The sequence below is a fragment of the Rhyacophila brunnea genome, unplaced genomic scaffold, assembly GCF_057557595.1.
Source record: "Rhyacophila brunnea isolate RB1 unplaced genomic scaffold, BYU_Rbru_1.0 scaffold_10, whole genome shotgun sequence".
Taxonomy (NCBI): domain Eukaryota; kingdom Metazoa; phylum Arthropoda; class Insecta; order Trichoptera; family Rhyacophilidae; genus Rhyacophila; species Rhyacophila brunnea.
The window spans coordinates 44,366,026-44,390,972 of NW_028232752.1; the positions used below are offsets into that span (position 1 = coordinate 44,366,026).

General features: G+C 32.2%; 1 protein-coding gene across 2 annotated transcripts in view; it reads right to left on the reverse strand.

The window, feature by feature from the left end:
* Positions 1-12,422, reverse strand: part of LOC147079248 (phospholipase B1, membrane-associated) — a 48,059-nt gene extending 35,637 nt beyond the window's left edge. Inside the window, exons 1-2 of one of the 2 annotated variants that reach the window (XM_085949223.1) lie at positions 12,200-12,422; positions 10,650-10,735 (exon numbers count right to left, since the gene is read on the reverse strand). In XM_085949223.1, the coding sequence (XP_085805349.1) occupies positions 10,650-10,655 (6 nt within the window). In that variant the 5' untranslated portion in view covers positions 10,656-10,735; positions 12,200-12,422. Of the gene's footprint in view, positions 1-10,649; positions 10,887-12,199 lie in introns of both variants that reach the window. The other variant, XM_085949218.1, reaches the window with a different exon arrangement.
* Positions 12,423-24,947: the final 12,525 nt, after the last annotated feature.

The following is a 24,947-nucleotide window of genomic DNA, read 5'->3' on the forward strand; positions in this document are numbered from 1 at the left end:
TTTAACTGATGGTCTGGGTGTAGGAAGAATATTACGTTGACAATAAAATTGATTAACCGAAAAATAAGGACGTCTTTCAGTAGTACATTAATACCTATAATTAACATTCAACAGCCACAGGACCCGCTAACCAATGAATTTATCGAATTCGTAGTATGAACGTAACTGCGTAAAAACTAGGATCGGAGAATGAGATAAGAATAAGGTAGAATAAGCCTTCATCAAACAGTGAATCTGCTCCTAATGACAATTATATTCTTCTTCTCTTCTTTCTCGGCACTACATCCCGGGGCGGGATTTGGCCGCTCCTCTCCAGTCTCCAGCCCTCCCCATCTTTCTCCAGTCCTCTTCGATACAATCAGCCCACCTCTTCTTTGGTCTGCCCTTAGACCGTTTCCACTGTGGGATCCACTTGGTCATGATTTTTGGCATCCTGTGCTCAGGCATTCTCTCAATGTGTCCAGCCCACCTTAGTCTTTGGGATCGACAGAATTTCACCACCGTTTCATGTTTTATTAACTCTTCTAACTCGTGGTTCATTTTTATCCTGTAACTTCCATTTTCCAATGTGGGCCCGAAAATTCTCCTGAGGATCTTTCTTTCGAATATGGCCAGTTTATGTTCTTCCCTTTGAATGAGGCACCATATCTCACAGCCATAGGTAGCTACTGGTCGAATAACTGTTTTATAGATAAGCAGTTTGCTATTCTTGCTTAGGATTTTCGAACTCAGTAGACCCTTACAGGCGTAGAAGCACTTATTAGCAGCTATGAGTCGTATGTTCACCTCTTCTGTTGTTTTATTGAGTGTGTTTAGGTTAGAGCCCAGGTACGTGAAGCTCTGAACCTCTTCCCATACCTGCTGCTCCACACAAATATTTCGAGGTGGACCCTGCTCTCGCGTGGATACCATGTATTTTGTTTTGTAGGCGCTTATTTCCAATCCAAGCTTTTCCCCTTCCTTTTTTAATGTTGTGGCATGGTCGATCAGTCTTTGTTTGGATCGGCTGGTTATGACTATTTCGTCAGCATAGGTGCACATCTGGGATGTGCTAGAGTTAACACAACCCCTTATGTCAACCTTACGGGCTATGGCCTCGAGAACCAGGTTGAACATCATGGTGGAGTGTGCGTCACCCTGCCTTACACCAGACTTAATCACAATAATTATGGTCCGTTAGCTCATTTTGTATGTTTATGACGGCCTTTGACTCAGTTAGGGAGACATGTATCAGTCTTCCAAGCTTTGAGGGGATTCCTAGTAATTTTAGTGCATGCAACATTTTTTCTCTGTTGATACTGTCAAAAGCTTGTTTGAAGTCGATGAAGACATGATACAAAATCATATTATACTCATACGCCTTTTCCATAGTTTGCCGCATCAGGTGAATATGATCAATGGTGGATCGATTGGGGCGGTATCCGCACTGGTATTCTCCCAAGATACTTTCAGTATACCTTAGTAATCTTGCATATAGGATACTGGAAAAAACTTTGTACGCTGTGTTAAGGAGAGTGATACCTCTGTAGTTCTCACATTTAGTTTTATCCCCCTTTTTAAGTATAGGTACTATAATACCCATCTTCCATTCTTCGAGGAATGTTTCCTTTTTTCCATATATTGAGAATTAATTTTGGAGCATAGGCGTTTATGAAAGTAATATTATAAAATATGCCTTTTATTCTGAGTTTACAAAGTCGCTCATTTATTGGCTCAAACCCCAGCACGGATTTCCGTATATTAGCATTGATAATAAATCCAGTTCCATGATGCCCTTGTGTATTCAGTGCTCCACTAAAGTACAGAGAATATTTCCTTTTATTAATGCAACCACTGTCCTTCCACCTTATCTCCTGCAGAGCTGTTACGTCCATATTATATTTATAAAGTTCGTTTGCAACTTCTTCCATCTTTCCAGCTTGCAACATTGTTCTTATGTTCCAAGTTCCGCAGTGTAAATAAAATCGTTTGTCCTTAATTTGTAGCCAGGGTCTTTCATTGATAGGGGTCCTGTGTTCCAAGGCGCTTGTGTTGGTGTTCGTAATCGGGTGTTTTTACCATGTAGGGTGATTAGCCCTACGATGAACCCTCTTCCTTCATCCGGGCTTGGGACCGGCAGCAACTTAGGTGAATCCTATGGCTACAGGCGGAGTTGACGATTATATTATAATTAATCAATAATAAAGTAATTAAGAAAAATTCCGCCTGGGTTAGTGTAATCAGATTTAGATGATAAATTTTTTTGTTCAATGCAGTTCGTTTCTCACCAAAAATATATTTTTTAATTCTCCTTCAACAATTTTGTAGAATTTGGATAGCGATTATATTATATTCAAACAAAGCGAAACTAGTAAAGTACCGGTATAATTTATTCACACACTTTGCATTTTGCCAGTTTAAAATCAAGTGGCCAATGTCAACCGGATAAATGGCCAAAGTAAGCATGCTTGCATAAAGTCGTTAAATGCGATATGCTACGGTGGATTATTAATATTACTACAAATATCACATAATACTTATGACTGAGTGACAATTTCATTAAAAAAAACTTACTATCAACATTGGAGTATATTATTTTATATAGTTTTAAGGGATCATTAAAATTTAAAAGATCGTATTTCTCTTACATTTTCTGAGAAATACTTTCAGAAAATCGTATTAAATCGCATGGTCCGTATTTCTATCACTGCATTTCCTAGTAGCACTACTTACACCTAATATTGCCATATACCTACGCTTTGTAGGACGTGTATTACGAGAATCATTGGGGTATTTTAATATAAAATACTGTAAAGTATTATTACAAAGATAAAACAGGTTATTCTAGTATATTTCGTACTAGTCAAAATGATGCACCTTACATTATAAGTACAACAATAATAGACTAAGTGTTTCTCAATTATTTTAGTCATGGAACCGTTTAATAATGTGATCAATATAACGGTACCCCTTTATTATTTTACGCAGCATTTGTTTTCTCCTTTTTTAAAGAAAATTTTGCGTTGGAAAAGAATTTTATTTTACTTGAAAAATTGCAACTTACGGGATATTGAAATTATTTTATATCTAGCATTGAAACAGTTTTTTTTATAATAAACATAATTCATTTAATTATGTCGACAAGATATTTTTTATTTATTTACAATCGGCGCATGTACCTAAATACAGTACAACAGAACACAGAATAAAGTTAATAAAATATTACAATCAGGTACAATAATTATATGATTGCACGTTAAATTTGATATAAAAAAAACCTTATAGAATAGAATTACATAAAATCAGCATATCAAATATTTATGAAGATAGGTTTTAGTAGGTAGACAGACAAAAACATTTAATGCAGAATGGAGGTATTGAATATGTCAAAATAAGAACTCTTCGAAACAACGTGCTCTCGTACCGCAGCTCAGACATCCTAACAAAGACTTTTTGCTTATAGTGGTGATGTACAATGATTTGAGTTGCCCTATCTCCACCCGGTTTGTGCTCGGCCACCTTCCATAACGCTATAAACGTGTCAAAATGAAAATATTTTAGTGCCACACTTCCTTGAATCGAAGCGATGCTGCACGGAACTGATGTAGCAACCATGCACCTTAGTGCTTAAAGACAAAGTTTTAGAAAATAAAAATAATCTTGACTTGTTCTGCCGTCATTTATCTTTAATGACATGAAGTATCCTCTGTTACCCGTGTACTGAAACTCTGCTGAAATAGAGGAATCAGGAGTTAAAAGTGATGAATCTAAGGAGGGATCGAAATTATTCCGCCCTCCATATGACGTAGCAAATTTTTCACATGCCTCAAAGTTGGCCTTGGTTGATATCAAGTCGGCGTGGCCAATCGAATCCCATCAACGGGCAGTCCCATAAGACGTGTTCAGCGTCTTGATGGTCGAACCCGCATGTGCATTCCGGCCCATGTCCTATCGAACGAAAACCACAGCTTGGCTGCGAAGTCACCATGGCCGGCCAGGAACTGGCTTACCCAGTGTGTTGGTCTGAGTTATCTCATGTGAAGCCTGCAGGACACATCTGGAAAAAACACGTACGTTTGTCGTCCCTTGGTTGATGCCGACCACCTCGACCGCCACATGTCTTATTGATTAATTTAATAAAACGCAAAAAAAAAGTTATTCCACTTTTAATAAACAAATCTGGACCAGTTTCGTCCACCTTAGAGACACATTTTTGCGAGGGAACGTTAAATAAACTGAAATAACTAGTAAAAAAATCGTTTTATTAAATTAATCAATAATACGAGTACAATGCAGTTCCGCCATGAAGTATTGATAGTTAACACAATAGTACAATTATCTTCAGTAGCTTCTAGATGGACATGTTTTTTATTGGTCTTTTTCAATCTCTTTATCAAAATCATATAAAATCATCAACGTTCGTGAGACCCTTTATTTTACCTCATGGAACAACAAGGTTCCGCAAAAAAATGCATAACGCTATAGGTAGGTGCTACAAATCTCTCGCGTTGTGTACGATCAATTTTAAAAAAATGTCTCACACATTGATTATAGCTAACTAATAAACAAACTCTGATATTTCAACTTAGGTAGATACATATCTATGTTACATAATTATTCATAATATACAATAGTTTGTATCTTGAATAGGAACCAATTTATAATGAATGAATGTTACTTTAATTTGAATATATATACAGTTAGCAACCGTATACAGAAAACAACCATCCCGTCAATAGAATATTTACATAATAAGCTTCCTACTTGTTGAGACTATTCCATAATTTGCCTTTACGTTTAATTCTTCATAGCTATATAAACATATTATGACGATAGTAAAAAAACAAAAAAAACAGAAAATAAGCCTAAAAGTTTAATCACAGAACTATTATATTATAACAAGTCTTAGCGGAATCGGAAAGGCATCAATCCACGCAATGGCCTCCGGTATGGCCTGATGGTTGGCTGAAACTCCTCCGGGGAAAGCATAATAATAATATGTACATGAATTCACGATGTGCTCCCCACACTCACTAAGTGGGGACTGTTCAAGCCCTAAGCTATTCTGCTGATGATAATATGTGTCCACAGTGGAGAAAGTCTCGGTGAAAGACGGTCAGCTACTGATCGGTAAGTTTGGGTTTAAACCCTATTGATGATAACCTCATGTAATCTAAAATGATCACAATTTTGTTGATAGTAATTTAGAAATTCATAATGACATGAAAATATAATAGTTTAGGATTCCTGGAAATAAATAATATATATATAACCGCAATTACACATTAATTGAGAACAATTTAAAGTTTGGTTGCTCCTTCATTAAATTGTTGAATCTTTCATTAAAAATTCCAACCTTCTCTATTCAATTATAACTATCGTTTTTTTTACCAAATATCACTTTCCGACAACATACGAGGTATAAATGAGAACTCTGCCATTCTGGGCAGTGTTGACCTGTGTGACCCTGATAACTATCTTAGAAATAGAGAACATCAGTTGTTTATTCTCCCAAGGTGCAGAACCAACCTGCCACTGGTAATGTAAATTGGGAGGGCGATAACTATGTTCAACGAAATTGCTTCGGGTGTTGTTATATTCCACCTACGTGAGAATGAGTATAGGTGGACGTTGTTTTATAAACTCTTAAAATAGGGTCTGCTTAACTCATCCGGTGTACTTCCTTGTACCTATCTAATTTATATTTTTTGTATGTACACATTTCTACTGTTTAATAACTACTATCTATCTCTATACTGATCTCTTTTTTATGTAATACTGTTTTATATTTCTTTGTTTCTAAATGTCATGTTGTGAACGTCTTAAACTTATAATTTGTAATCTCCACAATATGTTAAATATAAATAAAATGAATTGAATTGAAATTGAATTGAAATTGAATTGAACATACCTATAGCTCGATTTCTACCTTTACCACACAGCTATAACTATGGCAATACATAAACTCAGCGTAAATTTTGGTACCTAATCGTACTTGATAATGCTAGCCAAGTGAGCGAAACACTTGTCGTAAAGCAATTTTAATTCTGTGACCACCAAGTAAGCGCTGAATCTCTTGAAGTACTACTAGTAACTACTTAAAATAAGTTAAGTCAAATTGAGAGATGGTTACTTTTTGCTAAACCACAATCCGCATATTTTACTAATTGAAATACAAACAGTAGATCTTGGTATGCTTACCATTGTTGGATTTACAAATTAATCTGATCGCAACAAATTCAAATCACGTTTGTATTAAATTTATACGAACTCCAACAATGAAATTTATTTGCGGTGGTGATCTCAATGTCCTTTCCCGCCTATTTGATATCAAACTTTTCAAATAGAGAATTTTATTATATTCCAAATCCTGACATCAGGATCGTTCATTGGATGACAGATGACAAAATGTTTAAAAAATAAATTAATTCCGAATCTATAGTTATTTTAAGTAGGTCAGCAGTAAATTCTAATATCGTAACAAGGCTTTTAATACAGTGATGCGCCACCTTTGACCTGGCATGCCATTTATTACGTTTCATCGGCTAAATGAAATAATAAGTGAATAAAATCCTAGCATATTATAATAATTACCTTAACAAATTGTCCAGTGAGACATAGTAAAATTCTTTCATCCATTAATAAATGATAATTTGTTTTGCTCTAGTTATAGCTTGATACACGGCGTATACCTATAACGATTTAAAAAAAATAGCATCAGTAGTTTATTCTCCCAATATGTATAGTTAATCTGATATTAATAAAAATAATTGGTATGGTGATAGCTATTTTCATCTAAACTACTTCAGTTATTTTATAATATTCTTCCTGCCCGAGGGTGAATTTAGATAAACGTTGTTTCATAACATCTCATCTATTTAACTTGCTCGTAAGACTTCTCGTCGCGATTACTGTATTCACTGCTAGAGTTCTTACTGTAGTATTTAGTTTTTTTGGAATCAACCAAATTTGATATTGAGAGCTATTGAACTAATAATTTGTAATTTCCACATCATAAAGTTGAAGTTGTGGGTTTAAAATAATAACAGTATTTTTATCTGCACTGAATTCTATCTTGTAAATATTATGTACATAATGCACAATAGAAAGTTACGGGAATATTTGGTTTGTACGTTTTTTATTTTAAATAATGATATTATAAATAATAACTGGACATAAGAGAGAATTTATAACATCCGTGAGACTTGTATCATCTGTGGCACGATAATACAAGTCAAATGGACAATTAATGGCATTATTATTAAAAAGGTTGTGTAGCACTCCTTTAATACAAAATAATTGCATTGAAACAGTATTCATTAAATAAAAAAATAGTTTTTATTCATAATTCATAAAACAAAACGTATTCTTTATTGCAAAGTTCCTTTTTTCAGTGTTGTTATTGCGGTAATTAATACTATTGTATGTTCCTTCTTCTTCCGATGACGCCACAGTTCAGTTTGAGCCTTGGCCTCCCCCAGTCGGTCTGTCCGGTGCTTCGGTTTTGACAATTTTATGATAGGTACCACGCATAATTAAAGCGACTGTTTAATATATTTTTATAGTCGTGATATAATATGATGAATTTTAATATATTTAATTGCAGAAAATTCTTACGATGTTCCGATTGTTATATTTTCGATAGAAGTTTTAAAGAAGCTTCAAGGCTAATTTTCAATAGACGTATGTATACACTTATTTTTTGGTGATCACAATGTATACGTATAAACTAAATCAGAAAATTAATGGATATCAACAATTAAAATCTTCAATAAACTTGTTTGTTATAGTTTGTAAACTGTAGAATATAAAGCATCCAGTCCAAAATTATTGATCCATGGTGTAAGCCTTTCTTTATTCGCATATTATATATCAGCAGTTCCAAATGTAGATATTACCTCACTGAAGGACCTAGGAGACTCAATTGTTACACTGGAAAGAAAAGGTATGGTCAGAAAAAAAAATTAACGCGAAAGCCAGTCGCAATCGACACTGAAACTTAATTTCGGTCAGGATGTTCGTCGAAACGTAAGAAATCCCGCTGAATATCCTCAAATAGCAATATTTAACGTGCACTTCGTTTACGTGATAAAAATTAAATTAAACATACGTAAAAATTATAAAATATATATATATATTAACACTTATTTAAGCTTATCCCACATTTTTCCATACTCAAGAAACGTACCTTTTTACAGTCACACCTAGAAGGTAACCCATTTTTCTTATTTTTATATTCTCTGAGTAAGGTTTATAGTATCGGAAGACAATGGGCCGATTAACCCATACCTCGATACCTCCTAAGCTTAAAGTCGTATGTCTGATAAGCTGATATTGCAATATATCTATTTTTGTTTGCACTCTATTACAATATCCAATAAGTATAGTATTACATTTTGATTAAATTAGCCAGACGTAAAGTTAAAATAATTTTCATTTTTGTATATTTGTCAAACCTAATACGTCTCAGCCTGATAATAATATGGTGTTGCAATAAAAATTGAAAATCCCAACCTTCGGCAAGTATTTTCTTACATTTCTTTATCTTGAACTTGACTTAGTGCTGACGACTTAATTTTTGACAGAGCCTATTTCATAAATATATAGTTTAGGGCTAGAAAAAAGTATTTAGAACACTACTTTACGTGAAGATCGTTTTTTATTATGCCGACGATGGTTACTGATTCATAAAATAAAAAAATATCAACAAAAATAATTACAGCCACCGAAGTCAATGCACAAAAATGCGAATAATACTATTTGCATCAACGAACTTAAATGAATGAATTTCACAATGAGATAAAATGAAAATGATCATTTTCCAGTGAATTCCATTACCATGAAAAGTGTATAACAGAAAATATGTATGCTAAAAATGCAATTAGGTAAATAAATTCATTTTTGCCTTCAAACTGGCGGAAGTAAGATATTTTTAGTTACTAAACTAACTGTCACATGATATTGTTTACACGATACTCAACTAATAGAGGAAACATTTTTGGCTACTGTGATATTTTTTTTAAATTTTCAGAAATTGTATTCATTTAGCGAATCCATAATAAATAATGCACGAGCTCTTGAAACGTGTAATTGACATTCGCGTATATATGTAAAGTTGCTAAAACATATTGTAAGTACACTTACTCGTTTTTTTTCTTCTGAATTCCAAATGTAAAAAGAAAATGAAATTTGAAAATATTATCTTGAATTCTCGAAATTTACATAAAGTGTTTGGCAGTGATATTGCCATGATAGTGTTAACTAATCTATTGTAGTTAATTATTGGAATTGCTGCTGGATCTTAGTTTGTATCAATAACAGTTGAAAAAATAATATATTATACAACTTATATAACACTTCGCACTTACTTGATAATTATTAAAATCTACCAAATGTTTTCATAGCGCCAGATATATATTTCATAAAACAAACTGTTAAGTTGCCATGCTTTTCATGATACATGTATTAAAACAAATATTATTATAACTATTATAATAAATGATTAGCCAAGCATTTTTTGGAAATTTTTGATAGATTGATATACATAGATATGTAAATATAATATATACGTATAGTATATACATATATAGTTTCCGTAAATCACTATTATAAGCTACATGTCTTTATATTCATGAACAGCTTATATCTGCCACGTCAAAATAATATCGATAAAAAAATAATTTAATTAACATAAAATATACAATCGTATATGAATGTATGTGCATATTAATAGGTATATATACCTAAGAGAATAATAATAACTATTCCGGGTAAACTAATTGTTTTTAATTTTAATTTGAAATTATCCAGCTAACAGCTTACATTTTAAGTTAACAAATTACACTAAATAATAACGTCACACATTGAAAATCTGTCTTTAGCTGATTTATTATGATAAATGACCATTTTATGCAGCAATATAACAATAAAAAAAAAATACCATTCTTTTATTGACTGGGCAAGTAGGTACACAGAGTGGATGTTATGTTAATATACTGCTTTTACGAGGAATGATTGTCATCCATTCGATTATCAAGACATTGGACACATACTGTCCGCACATTCAAAACGTGACATGTAATATTTGTTTAAACATTATATGCCCCAATGCAGGCTTAAATAAGAAAAAGTTAATACAATATTTAAATTTATATATAACATGTACCTCTATCTATATTGAAAGAATCGTAATGATTATGTATGTTATTTTTTATTCCGGATTTTTTTGGAAACATTTTTATTTAGTGTACCTACCATTTTTTATTGACCGTACATAATTTTGTAAAATCTCAGAAATATACTTATTCATTAGAAAACAATAAAAACAACTCACGGAATAGAAATAAAAGTGATGTAGATTAATTGATTGAATATTAAAAAAAAAAAAAAACATCGTAAATGTTAACGGAATTTGAAATAACATCTCATAAATGCGTATTAGTTGAAAAACTCCACGAGACATAATAATATGATTGCCTAGATAACTTAATAACTCTTATTGAGGAGAATTATCATTCAGTGCAAATATGTTTTTAATATTATTAAAGATTTTCACATTACAATAATTTATTTACTCGTCTTATATCAGTTTAATTAAACTTTTATCAATCACAGTATTCAACTTATTCAGATAATTAATATTAATAGGTGATACATTAATGACATCTTACCTTCATATTTCGCACGTATTCAAGGCTTCTTCCAATGGATCAACTCTCGAAGTGAAGCAAGAAATCGCAGTTCTCATAAATCAATCCTATTAAATTAAATACTCGTTGACACAAACACAATATCACAACTTAAAATGCTACCTTACTAACAATAATTATTGTGTATTATCATAATTGTCATCAGTCATCACTTGTCATATTAATTTGTTGTTTACCTTTTAACTGGTTTCGAAACACCTATTAGGTCAACAATATTATTTTAAAAATTAAATGCATACGAATGCATTATTAATTAGTTTCTACAACACGCAGACTATTCTTATTTCCTATATAATTTAACTGATATTTACTTGATATGGTAAAACAAACTTATTTAATTTTAATGCTACCTTTCCCAATTAACTATGCATGCAGCTATTTTGTAATACAAATCCATCGTCAGAAAGTTCAATGAACATTAATTTTGATATCTCTAATATTCCCTAAACGAAATTAAGTTTTTTTTTAATATTTTGAATCTCTTGATAATAATATTTTATATATTTACCTATATGAATTTATATTGCATTCATTAAAAATAACTAAATTTAAATAATAGTTAATGAATTTACAAAAAACTTAAATTTTCACTGTATATTATAATTGAGTACCTATTGAGTACCTGTACTAAGTAAATATGCTGATTTCCTTTCTTATGCTTCGTGGCTGCTGTCAACCTGGTTGACAGTTCGTAACTAAAGCCATAATACTGTGGTATAATTATTTAACTAAATTATCAATATAAGTGCCTACTACTACACAAATTTGGTATTATTATTATAATTATATTTCTCAATTTTATTTTATATTATTTAGTAAGTACCTATTTGAAATCAAAAAATTACAATATAAACAATGGAAAAACCCATTTTTTAAAAATTCAGAAACACACATAGGTGTTAGAAAAAGGTTGAATCGAGTGGGATTCGAACTCGCGTATTTCACTCACCGGGTGAGTGCTTTCGCTGGTGTTTCTGAAACTTTTCAAAATTGTGAAACATTTTGAAAACCCTATGTATTTACAGTTTTGAATAAAACAAATGCTATGACGGAATACTTCTGCGATTTTTCGCCAATTTGTAATGTGCAGTAAAGGTACAGTTTTATCAAATTTTGTTCGCTGTCTCGTTTTTTAATTTTCAAACTAGGTATTAAAATTAAGAGTATTTGTTAATTAGATTTAAAAATGTCGTTTCTTTTCTTGGTTTATATGAATAAATTAAAGGTTCAAGCCAGTTTAATTAAATATACCATTTTTTTCACTTCTCACAAATTGACAAAAGACCACAGATATCGTATCAAAAAAAAAAACATTATCCACCAAGATAGGTACGACAATTTTGAAAACTTAAGAGGAGGTACCTAATTGAATGGTTATGTTACTGTTATTTATTTTACTTTCAATATTTTTTAATTGTATATATAAGATACAAATAAAGTAAGTATGTAATGTAGGTACGTAACGTAAGTGTTATCATGGGTCTTATTTTTTTAATCCTATTTTTTATTACCATATAAAATTATTACACTTCACGCTTCTGCAATTTACAATAATATAAGTTTTTTTTCACTATCTACACAGATATGATATAAATAAATCTCGTTTAAGAATGAATCAGAAAAAACGCGGGCTTTTAACGTTCGCTTTTAAAATTCCCGCGTAAACTTCACAACACCGGCTAATCGTTGCAGAATGCAACTGAGTCAGTGCCATTCAATCTCGGAGCTGTTACCACCGGTACAATTCTCACGAGAATGATCACTGAACTAAATTGCCAGGCTGATCTTGACCTAGCCATAATATTGCTACCTACTTATTGTTACGATCGATACAAGGTTTCGCTCACACGGGTCGATTTGACGTATGCAATATATTGCGAGCTATAACACGTAAAGCGCGGTATACACTCACAATATAACATTGTGCCTAATGCAGATGTCTATAAAGTAGCTGCACGGAACTGTTGCAATGATACATATTATAATACCAGTCATAGAATTGCCGGCAGAACACCAGTTATACTAATACCAATTTTTAAATATAATACAAGGACACTGCCACGAATATTGTAAAGGGATCTATTATTCCATCAGTAAGTAGTGAAATAACAATATGATACATAAGCGCCACAATTAAATGTTATTACTTTATTGGGTCTATAATCGTAACCAATATTTTTCTGTACATATCTGTTTAGCGGCGCACTTTGGATATTTTTAAAAATTACTTCATATTATCTACCTATAAAAAATATTTAACATAAACTGACAATATTTATCAATTAAGAATATGCTAAAGACAAAACTGCCATTGTTATAAATATAATTGTGGAAATAGTTACATACAAAAATAAAAATATGTAACTAACATAATTTACTATTTGTTATTTCGATTACAATGTCTTTCTATCAAGTAATAAGAGAGAGGTCATAATTACTTTATTTTGAAATTGACAAAATGGCCTCATATTTCTTAATAATCCGATAACGGCCCACATGCTCAGCGTAGGTCAAAATGGAGCTTTTATGGAATTTTCAGAGCATAACCCTGGATATATCTTAAACGTTGTAGATAATCTATTTATATAATTTTGAAGCCTTATTATTCTTTATATTTATTTTAAATATTTAATGACTGCATAAAGTAGTTTTATTATATCACTAAAAAACAACGACGCTGATGTCTAACTCATGACACAATTATGGCTTAAGAGTTAACTTAAGTGCTCTTTGTCACTACGAGTAGGTATAGATGAAATGGTGTATTATTGTATTTCCTGGACTTCTTTTTAATCATGAAATTATATAAAAATTACTTATATTTGAACTTTATCAAAAAAACTATTAAAGAATGACTGCTATATTTAAAAAAATAATCATGTACTGTGGTCTAGTTTCTAGAGTGGATATCTTTATATTTGTGGAAAATAAATCCAAAAGTTACTAGTAGCGTAATGTGGCATGGAAATGTGCATGCTGGGATTACACGGAAAGACCACAAAATAAATCAATGGATAAAGAAGCATACAAGAGTACGCGATGTGATAACCGTCAATAATCAGATAAAATGGCAATGGGCTGGACATATTTGTCGGTGAGTTGACAACCGCTGGACAAATGAGGTCCTACAATAAGGAAAAGGGCAGCTTTTCGACAAAAATCACAAATTGAGTTCGTGTGCAGATAATGCTCTACGTGAAATTCTAAGCCATTTAAGATAACGACAAAAGCAGTATAAAATTTATTTCAGTATAAACATCGACATATTGTTTTTCATTTTTTTCACGAAAACGATTTAATATTCTAAACAAGAAGACAGTACCTATAAAGAGATTCATAAGCAAAAACATCGATTGAAAATATACCGGTTTTTGCTTACACCATAAATCAAAAGATTCATGCACATTATTGAAAAATTTCTTAAGAGAAGATGAAAAGATGTCAATGTATCATTATCTACAAATGTGACTTTGGCAAATAGCTGCCTTTTTGCTTATAGGTGCAGAATAATACTCAAAGGGCACTAAACGACCACAAGGACGCCTCAAAGCCGCAAACGAGCTCATAAAGTGGCAGCGAATAACTATGGGCCGAGACGAGTGGGAGCAGTTAATCAATACCAAATGATGATGATAATGACTTATATAATCGTTTGATATGTATTACAGAAAGTGTCACTGTTTATTTATTTTTAATATGAGTGTACGGTCAATACTGATTTTTTTATTAAATCCTGATTAATACAGCAACTATAGAGAACAAAAAATAACCAAAGTTTCTAGAATAATTAAAATATACGACACCGAATAAATTTTATTTTTTTGTCTGAAGCGTCAAAGGCATGCAGTTGTTAATCCGACCCCTTACCTACGTAGACAATGGAAAAGGTTTGCTCGCTATATAGTCATACAATAATCCGCGAATGAAAACCCTTTCTATGGACGTAGGTGTGACTGTTAATATATTAATCTAGAGACAATAATACTATGTGAAACGATTTGTTATATGGTGTAATTTGTCGCAATTACAATGACTGCCTGAAAGCACTGAGCAGACTAGCAACAGCAGGTAGGTATGTCAGTGATAGCACATCGAGGCTAATAAATTAACACAATTTACAAATTTTTCCTTAATTGCAATTATGTATTATAAAACTGTGAATAATTTATATGGCTTTTTGATATTCACTTATTCGCCCGATATTTCATAAAGATGACATTGCAATTTAAACTGGTTTCTGATTCATACAATATTTTTTTCATATTACATGACCCGGATATTTTAATATGACGAAATGTATTGAAATTATCCATATTTCACCGATACGTAGCATTCAAAAATATTGAATTCAAATTTACTGCTAGCAAGGAAGCTAAATCACAATTTTCGCTTCCAAAGGATCGTGTAGAGTGTGAACCAAATAACAGATTAATATCTAGTATAGAAATGTAAAACCCAGTTGCCATTAACCAAGGGTTTTAAATCGAATACCATTTCTTACTTTATAACGATCAGGTCATAAACCCATAAAATACAAAGCGCGCCGAGTATCTTCAAATTACCAATATTTAATGAGCGTTTCGCTTAGAGTTGCCACTTCATAACTTTTCACTCGATTTTGAAGGTTTAAATGATAGAATTCAATTTAAAAAAAAATCATATATGTATTATTTCTGTTTATTTATTTATTACTACATAATATAAAAAATAATATCATTTGATCTAATTGTATGCCAGGTAATCTGGCAAAGCGACGTATCAGTGTAGTAAATATTACAAAAAAGGTGCAAAGTTATAAAGTATATACTCTACTTCGCAAACTTTAATACATACCATTATGATCATTGAAAATAACATATTGTTTAACACGTGTTTAGGTTTATTCTATATTTCTCCACTCTCGAGATTTAAATCATGTTTCAGCCTCATCCAGTGGTTAACTGAGGGTGTTTGAATAAGTTTCTCACCCACAGTGTAAAGTACACTTTATTTTATACTAGCTGAAGTACCCGGCTTCGCACAGGGTCGCTTCGTAGTTATATTTATCTTAGATATTTAAAAAATAATAAGAAGTAATTATTTTTTTAATATTAAAATATCTGTGTAATGCAATATGGCAATATGAAAATAATTCTAACAGGAGTAAAGGTCAAACAAAGGAACACTAAATTAAAATCGAATTCAAAATATGAAAACGTTATTAATATTATTAATATGTAGTAAAAAAAATTAAATTGGATGGAACAAACTTTGTATTTTATATATTACTAATTTAGAAACCTTCGCAGGTGTGCGCACAACAACTAACAAAAGTTTCATCGCAATCGGATGAATGGTATAGGAACGCATACGAATAGAAGAAGAAGATGATTTTCTAATTCATAAATCTTCATGGGCATGCCCACAACAACTCACCAAAGTTTCATTGCAATCGGATTAATGGTATAGGAACGCATACGAATAGAAGAAGAAGATGGTTTTACTAATTCAGAAACCTTCGCGGGTGTTGGCAAAACCACTGACAATAGTTTCATCGCAATTAGATGAATTGTATAGAGACCATACGAATAAAAGAAAATATAATGCAGGCCGAACTCTATGCCATCCAATGCGCTCTGGAGTGGGCAGGCTCAGATCCAATCCAACGAAAGCTCAACGAAAACCATAGTATTTGTATTTATTCGGACTCCAAAAGCTCAATCCGAGCAATTGGAGATCCCTTGTTTACTAATCCGATTGTCTTTTCTATTCACAGCAAGTCCGCAATACTGAGACGGCGCCACCACGAGGTGCACTTCAAGTGGATAAGGGGACACACCGGGATAAAAGGAAATGAAAGATCCGACAGATTGGCTCGGCATGGTGCCTCTGAACCCAAGACCGCGATAGTTTAATGACAAATTTCCTCTGAGCTACGCGAAAATTACAATTTCAGATATGGTGAAAAACGAATGGAACTCACGATACATAAACTCGTCGACAGGGGAGTTGACCCGAAAGTTTTTACCTTCAATTTTAGCAGCACGAGACGTCAGGGTGCATAAGGGGCTGTGTTTTGAGATGACTTTTACAGGTCTTACAGGTCACATTCTTACAGGTCACGGAGTCATGCGAGCATACCTGCACCGGTTTAAAATAACATCTGATGGAAAGTGTCCATGCGACGACGGAAGCGACCAGGACGTCCTACATTTACTCCTAGATTGCACAACCTGAACTTTTTATTACAGATGGCAGATGCGGACATTCGAGACCTTCCGGGGACCATGGCAAACGAAGCCGTAAGAGATGCACTTTTTAATTTCTGTATTGATGTAATAAAAAGAATAAAACTAATAAATGGTGACATGTAATGATGATTCATGCCTTTCAGATGCAGTGACTACAATCATATAAGATAGGATAAGTATATGCTCAGAATATCAGTCCTATGCGACATTTCTTTTACCACGGGAAAAAACTCGACTACAAATCGCAGTCCTCAGTTCCCAATGAATACGACAAAATATTCATCAGAATCACCTCCGCCTTGCGCTACTAAGAATTTTCCAGGGTTTTTTCAAGGCGGCTTCATAGGCCTTGGCCGAATTCAAATTATTAGCAATAGCCGATGCGGGTAGAAGAATAGTTTTCAATAAGGCATATTCTCTCAGCCGGCACAATTTTCATTTGACTAGCATCAAGTAGTTTGCGTGTCAAAGTCCTCAAGAAACCTCGATAGTAAATGCGAGGTATCCATAAAGGCATCTAGAAAAAAAAATGAAGAAGACGAAGATGGTTGTACTAATTCAGAAACCTTTGCGGGTGTTACCACAACAACTGACGAAATTTTGATCGCAATCGGATGAATGGTATAGGAACCATACGAATAAAAGAAGATATAATGAAGAAGAAGAAGAAGATGGTTTTTCTAATTTAGAAACCTTTGCGGGTGAGCGTACAATAACTGACGAAAGTTTCGTCGTAATCGGATGAATGGTATAGGAACCATACAAATAGAAAATAGAATGAAGAAGAAGAAGATGATTTTTCTAATTAAGAAACCTTCGCGGGTGTGGATACAACCACTTACCAAAAATTCATCGCAATGGCATAGGAACGCATACGGGACAGACAGACAGATATACAGACAAACAAACAGACAGACATACATTCATTTTTACACTCTTCGCGCAAGTGCAAGCAATGTTGACAAAGTTTTATCGCAATCGGATGAACGGTATGGCAGCTCATAAAATACGAACAAACAAACAAACAAACAAATATTGTTTTTTATATATTAGATTGTATGCAGTAAAATTTGTCAGAAAAGTGTAAGCAGATAATATTACTTTTCTCAGAATGTTAGAAGCTTTATATTATATATTATATTTTATTGTACTATCGATAAAGGGAATGCTTATACCAGCAGAGGCAATTTAAGACATTTTTTTGATAATTTACAATTTCAACTGTATTAATTAATAAATATGTATCTGAAAACATTAAAATCCTTTTTATTAATATCAAATCGAGCTTAAATATTGGGACCATATCTGAATAAGAATTGATATACATAAAAAGGATTTCAAGTTATATTCATTTATATTTTTATAAAAATCAATGTTCTTTAAAATAAATATAAAAAATATTAAAACTATGAATTAGTCAAAAATCTGTACGAGAAAAAATTGAAAACTTAATAAACTAAATTTATTAAAAAAATATGACGATAAAATATAACGTAATAATAAGATGTGGTCCTGTGACAAATTCACATTTTATAACATTTTTTTACAATTGTAAGTTTATCTTTCACTTTAAAAAAAATATTTTCCTCTTTAATGTTTTCAGATACATATTTATTAATTAATACAGTTGAAATTGTAAGTGTAGAAATTTTGTATATATATTATGTGTTTGTTGTATATATGTAACATTGCAGTTTCTAAATATACAAAATAAATTAATTATTTTGAGCAGAGCTAAAATAATATTATGAAGAAGATAGATATAACATAATATCGTTGTTTGACGTCACAATGCTAATGGTAAATTATTTCGAGAACTTCCTACAGTATCGTTTTGCACATTTAATTACTTTTTAATAACACTTTTTTTTGCTGTTTAACTGATTTACTTATTTAATAAAAATTAAAGTTATTTATAAAATCTAAGGTAACTGGCAATTATATAATCAATGTAATAATTATATTCCCGACGATTTATTTTCAACTTTATTTGGTTCCGATGGCAAAATCATTAGAATACGCCATTTACACATGCATAGATTTATTGCTGACAGTACGTATTATCGAGGACATAATAATAAAATGCACGTGTAAACATGTGTTATCGTGCAAGTTGCAAGATTGCAAGAAGCCTCTGAATTTTTACGTGACGTAGACATTGAAGTTCATCCCTCCAAACCAAAACCCGCCCCGCACCACACTTGGTCTTAATCGAGCGTATCACGGGACCCTACAGTGCGTTGTGAAGCATCTATTTCAATTTTGCCTGGGAATGCCCTGAGAGAAAATACCGTAGCAATAGTGTGTATTTTAAGCTATCGCGATAATAACTATGATAATAATAACCACTATAATAATTAAAGATCCCATAAATATGAGCATATAATGCAAATCTAGATTCCGATGAAATATACAAAACCATAGACACTTAATAACCAAATTATGCGCTATGTAGCTAAGTATATTATGCTTTCTCTGATTATTATTAATCTTTTTTTTTTATATCAAATTCAATACCAAATTTTAAAATAAACATGTAGTCACTTCAATGATTTACTAACATTACACGGGTAAGATAATATTATTAATGTGAGCATTTTTTTATTAAATTTAGTATGTATAACAAAAGATACTTATATGTATAATATATCTACCGCCAATGAATGTTTAATATATCGGATAAAAAATGATCTGACATTCGTCGATTTTAGAAGCGATCATCGAGCCAAGCATATCAAATTATTAATTTTTGTTTATGGTTACCGAGTAGTCGGGTATTATTTACTGATTCGGTTAATTGGATAACCATCAAATTGGCACACGAAATTATGGTTTACATATTTGTAGTAAGTTATCTAGGAGAAATAAAGTTAACGATATACATATTGCAATAATTCGTGAGCGGAACGTTGTTTAAAATTCTCACGTTTGTTATCCTACTTTATATTATAATAAAATTTCCGCTGTTGAATTAACGGAAAATAATCGGTTACTCGATGCCATCCCTAATGTTTCTTTTAATTCCTCAATTTGAATTTGACAGGCTACTGATTTTTTTTTTTTTAATTTATTTGGTCGGGTTTAATATAGGTAGGTAACCACTCTTTTTACAAAGGGATATGCTTTATAACTACTTTAAATTTATTATAAATGACGCAGCGTATTTTCGGCTGATGAAAGATAAAATAATTGGGAAGATAAAAACTACGATAGAAAAAGAACATCATAGTAGCGGAATGAATTCAGAGATAATTATTTTGGCACAGACATTACCAAAAGTACAAGTCTTATTTTTATATTATCAATTAGCTACTATAAATCTACCAGTATAAGTTTTCCACTGAGTGAATGCGCCATGTGCTTACATTTGACACATAATTCAATACTTTTTATACTGTGTTGAACTTAGGTCTAAATTCGAACACCTGACGGTATATCACCATGCCAAAATTGACATTTTCAAATCTTCGAAATGTCAGTATTTTTTTTCTATTTTCTACTAAATACTCCATTAGTATCAGCACTGTAACTTGTGCTTATAATCACTGTAGAAATAGATATACTTACATAAAAATAGAACTGGAGGTTGCGATAAGGAAACTTTATCAAAAAAAAAATATCTAGGCAACTCCATCTTTTTATGCACATAAACCAAGAATAAAGACGCAAAATTGAAAACTCAGCTGTATTGTGATAGCGGTGTGTATGTAAATGATTCTGTGAATATCAAAGAGGACTAATATCACCGTAGAATAAAAGCGAAAGAATGTATCTCTCTCTCTTTCTCGTATCTCCAGATTTCTACAGATACTTTGGGGAAGGTTCAGCGAAAACGTCAAGGATTGATATAGAAGAGTAAGGTTACTTATTCTGAAGTCTGATATCCTAAAGGATGTTAGCATACAAGTGACGCCATAATATAATCAACATGCAAAAATTCAGTCTGTTTAAAGTTTACATTACATTTCTAAACTCACAAATCTAACGACTTACCATGAACGTATAAAAATAATGTAAATTTGAATCGTTTCATCGATTAATGCAAAGAATAATATTATAATCTACTTGATAACGTTTTTACGTGCATGGAGGACTCAGTGCTCGAAATGGAAAATTTCACGAACAGGAACGCTCGACAATTTTCCAAAAATGTGTGATATTAGATATAATAATATCTGTAATATAAAAATATCTTTTACTTTTACATGATGTACTTTTTTTTATCATCATCTTCGCCCAATACGCTATCGGCTATAACAATTAGTGGTAACATACAAATATAGAGTCATTTTAGTTTACGAAATCGTTTTCTAAAAAATACATTAATAATTATACAAATATAAATAACTAACCGTATATGAATCTAATTGGAGTGGGAAACATTATTAAAATACACGAAACAATAGACAAACTAATTACAATTTCCCATTGGTTTCGTTAGTAGTTTGAATAAAAATATGCAACTAAGAGTGGAATATGAGTGAAGATACTTCGGTTTAAACAAAATACATGCCGCTTTTTTCAAAGCTCTGATTTTTCGTAAATTCGAAATATTTTGATTATGGTAAACTATTTTTTAATCAAAAGAAAATCCATCGTATACGAAAAAGCAAGGGTATGGTTCTTAATAAATTAATTAAAAAAGTATGTAATACGCAAGATTTACAAATGTAGCATTATTTATTAAATATGAATCATTTTAAACAACCTCAGAAGTGTAGGTACATATTGTTAGAAAAAAAATATTTACATCATGTGGACATGTAGGATAATTTATTCTAATAGGTTTCCAATGTTATAGAAATTTTTATATACAGGGAAATTTTTCATATATTTATCCTATTGGATTCTGATTGATTTATTTAAATATTTTTATTTCGTATTGTACCTTAAACAATACAAATTTTTTTAACATGCATACGATGTTCACGAATATGTATCTATATTAATTATGGAATTATTTGATTTAAGTTATTAAATCTATTATAATATTAGTTTAACCATCAAAAACACAGTTCATTCAACCCGAAAAATATCCATATAAAATTAAAACAATAAAAATATATGATAGAAGATAAAAAACACTACTTAGAATTATTAAATTTGGAAAAATAAGGAGTCTAATTTTGTCGCTTCCTCTGATAAAAACGCTTATCATTGGCTGCATACAACTTAATATTGATAAACGACCAATGAACGACCTCGATTGCATTATGCAATACAAAAACTATGAACGCGTCAAACCCATGTAAATTTCGCTAACATAATAATATGATAAATGGACAATTCGGCCAATTATGGTTGTCTCGATACAAAATTTAAAGTTTCATTACAAAAAACAATTGCCTACCACTGCAGTAAAGATAATATATGTATTGAATGTGTTTCATTTAAAAATTTAAAAGTTCCAGTGTGCATTATAATTATTACGTTATTAACTCACTATATTTAGGCATGTAACTTAACCTTAACTGTATTAAAATAATATGTTTGAACTTGCAAAAAAGTAAGTGTCTCGTTTTATAAATTAATAATACAGTAAATCTACATTCCAATGTAAAATAGCTTCCAACATTTCCTTACAATCATAAAAACCTTTTTTTTCAAAATACATTATTGTCCCATACGACAATGCAATAAATCTTACTTACCCCAGTGCATTTCTTTGTATACAATTTTATTGTTTTATCACCATTGACGCAAAAGAGTAATAATATGTCTATTGGTGCATTCAAGGCCAAATTCGTTGAAAAAAGTATTGTCTTGAAAAAAGGTTATTTCTCAAATACGCTGTCTTACACTTACTCTATCACTATTTCAAAAAAACTTAAGTGAATTATGTACGGGTCATAGAAAATCCAGTGGTTCTAAACCAGTAAAATTATTTTTTAATAAAAAAAATATTTATGTTTTTGTACCTTTGTACATATCAATTCATTTTCGTAAATTTTAAATCTAACCCGGAACGTAATAATATTAAGTATGACGCTTGAGGATTTTAATAGACGACTCGCTGTCCGTCGGATATTTAACGAACCGGTACGCCATTTTCGAGGTTTTAACGAACAGGAACGCCATCCTTAAGAATCCCACGAACAGGAACGGCGCTCCGGGGCGTTCCGCTCCATTCCGAGCGCTGGGAGGACTCCTTTAGGGTAAAGTACGAGCAAAAATATGGATGCCACATTCATGGTTCTTATAGTTCGCCAAGCCAAAGTCCTTCTATCGCCGCTGTATGAATACGATGCTTTGTATTAATTAACTATAAATGTTGTTTCTTTTGGGCTCAATTCCCCGAAATCGCTGTAACTCTTGACTACCTAGCAAAAAAGGTGACCTGGACGACCCTTACGGTAAAACCCAAGTAAAGTCCCAAGCGTTCTGCCGCAAGCGAGAACGACAGAGAGGGATGAGCGTCCAGGGGTAGATCGAGAGGGACAGCGATAAGGCGGAAACGAGGACATAACCAGTCTGGCAGGGAGTAAAGCCGAGGCCGTTGGGTAGGATGGACTGGGTGTCTTCGCGTACCCCTCCTAGTGTTTTCGCCGATTGTCAAAAATTAATTTCGGAGTTCACTTGTTACGTACGTGGAAGGATTAGATCCTTAAATTTTTAATTGCCGCAGTCCACGGCGCCCATCAATAATAAATTTAGGACTATTGTGAAATTATTAATGCGTGTTGATATTGTGTTGTGTATGTAACTTTCTGTGAACCCAAACTGTTAATAATAAAACTTTCGGCAAAGATTTGTGCTACGAACAACATGTGTTTCCTTTTGAATTTCCACCATCATCAACTGTCAATCCTGCATCTTTACCTAACCTAACCCAACATTACACTGAACGTGCTCTACCCAAACACAAAACCCAGCTTCAATTGACCGCCCTAAACAATTTAAATCACTGAGCTAGTCGAAGGGTGGAAGCTGGTCGTGTGACTCCCACGTGCCGACCAACGGCACGCTACCAAGGGCGTCATCGACGCCCGGTCGACCGGAGAGTCGAGCGCGGAGATCGGACCGGGCTGTGCGGCCCCAACTCCCCTCCCTACCGGGACTTCCGGGGTGTCATACTTATATTTTATTATCTCAACATGATTCGACAATTTGGGTGACCGATTACGTCGATGCCTGTGCTCCCGAGTACCTACATACAGTTACGCACGCCCCGTTCCGTCAATGCGTTTGACAGGACGCTACTTTGGCGTTTACTTTTTACAATTATGATTATCTGACTTTATTCACTATTTTTTCAGACAATAATAATATAAAACAGTTTTAATAGTTAAACAATTATTATAATTAGTAGTGACATTCAAAAGGAGAAGATGATATGTGTGAAAACTGTTTAGTGTAGTCACCAAGCACACTAATAAATATGCTTTGATGCACTTATAAAAATTTTAACAAAGGCAACGTAACATGTTAAATACTTCATAAACGAAGGGTCGAGCCGTTTCGTGTAATTGCTCACAACGATTGGCTTGAATCGTGGAATCTACGAGACTGCTCATGTAATTAGACCTTTTTACGATTCTAATTAATTTAAAGTCAAGTACATAATATCGATGTACATCTATGCACATAACATCAAGGTTCGACGTGTATCCATGTATGAAAGTAGATAAAGTGAGCATTATATATAATTTTAAAGCTAATACCCAATAGACTGGTATTTGGAATAGAAATGGTATTTTATTATTAGATCCTTAGAAAAAACGCTGTCATCCTGAAAGGACCGTCTGGAAATTTATTATTTTAAATATTTTTATTGTCTGGTATCAGAAAACTAAAATATCTCGGTTAATAATGTCAATGCGATTATCATCGTTTCATTATCTTGTTTTTAAATATACACTCGATATGGGACAATAGTATATTATATTATTTTTCACGAAGAATATTGTAAATCCTTCTATTTTTCTGATATGAAATTGAATAATCTATTATTACAATCATTTTCGTCTTACCTAAAGTTCTTTTTCGTACAATAACATAATATTATGTCAATTAAATTGGCTCGCGAAAA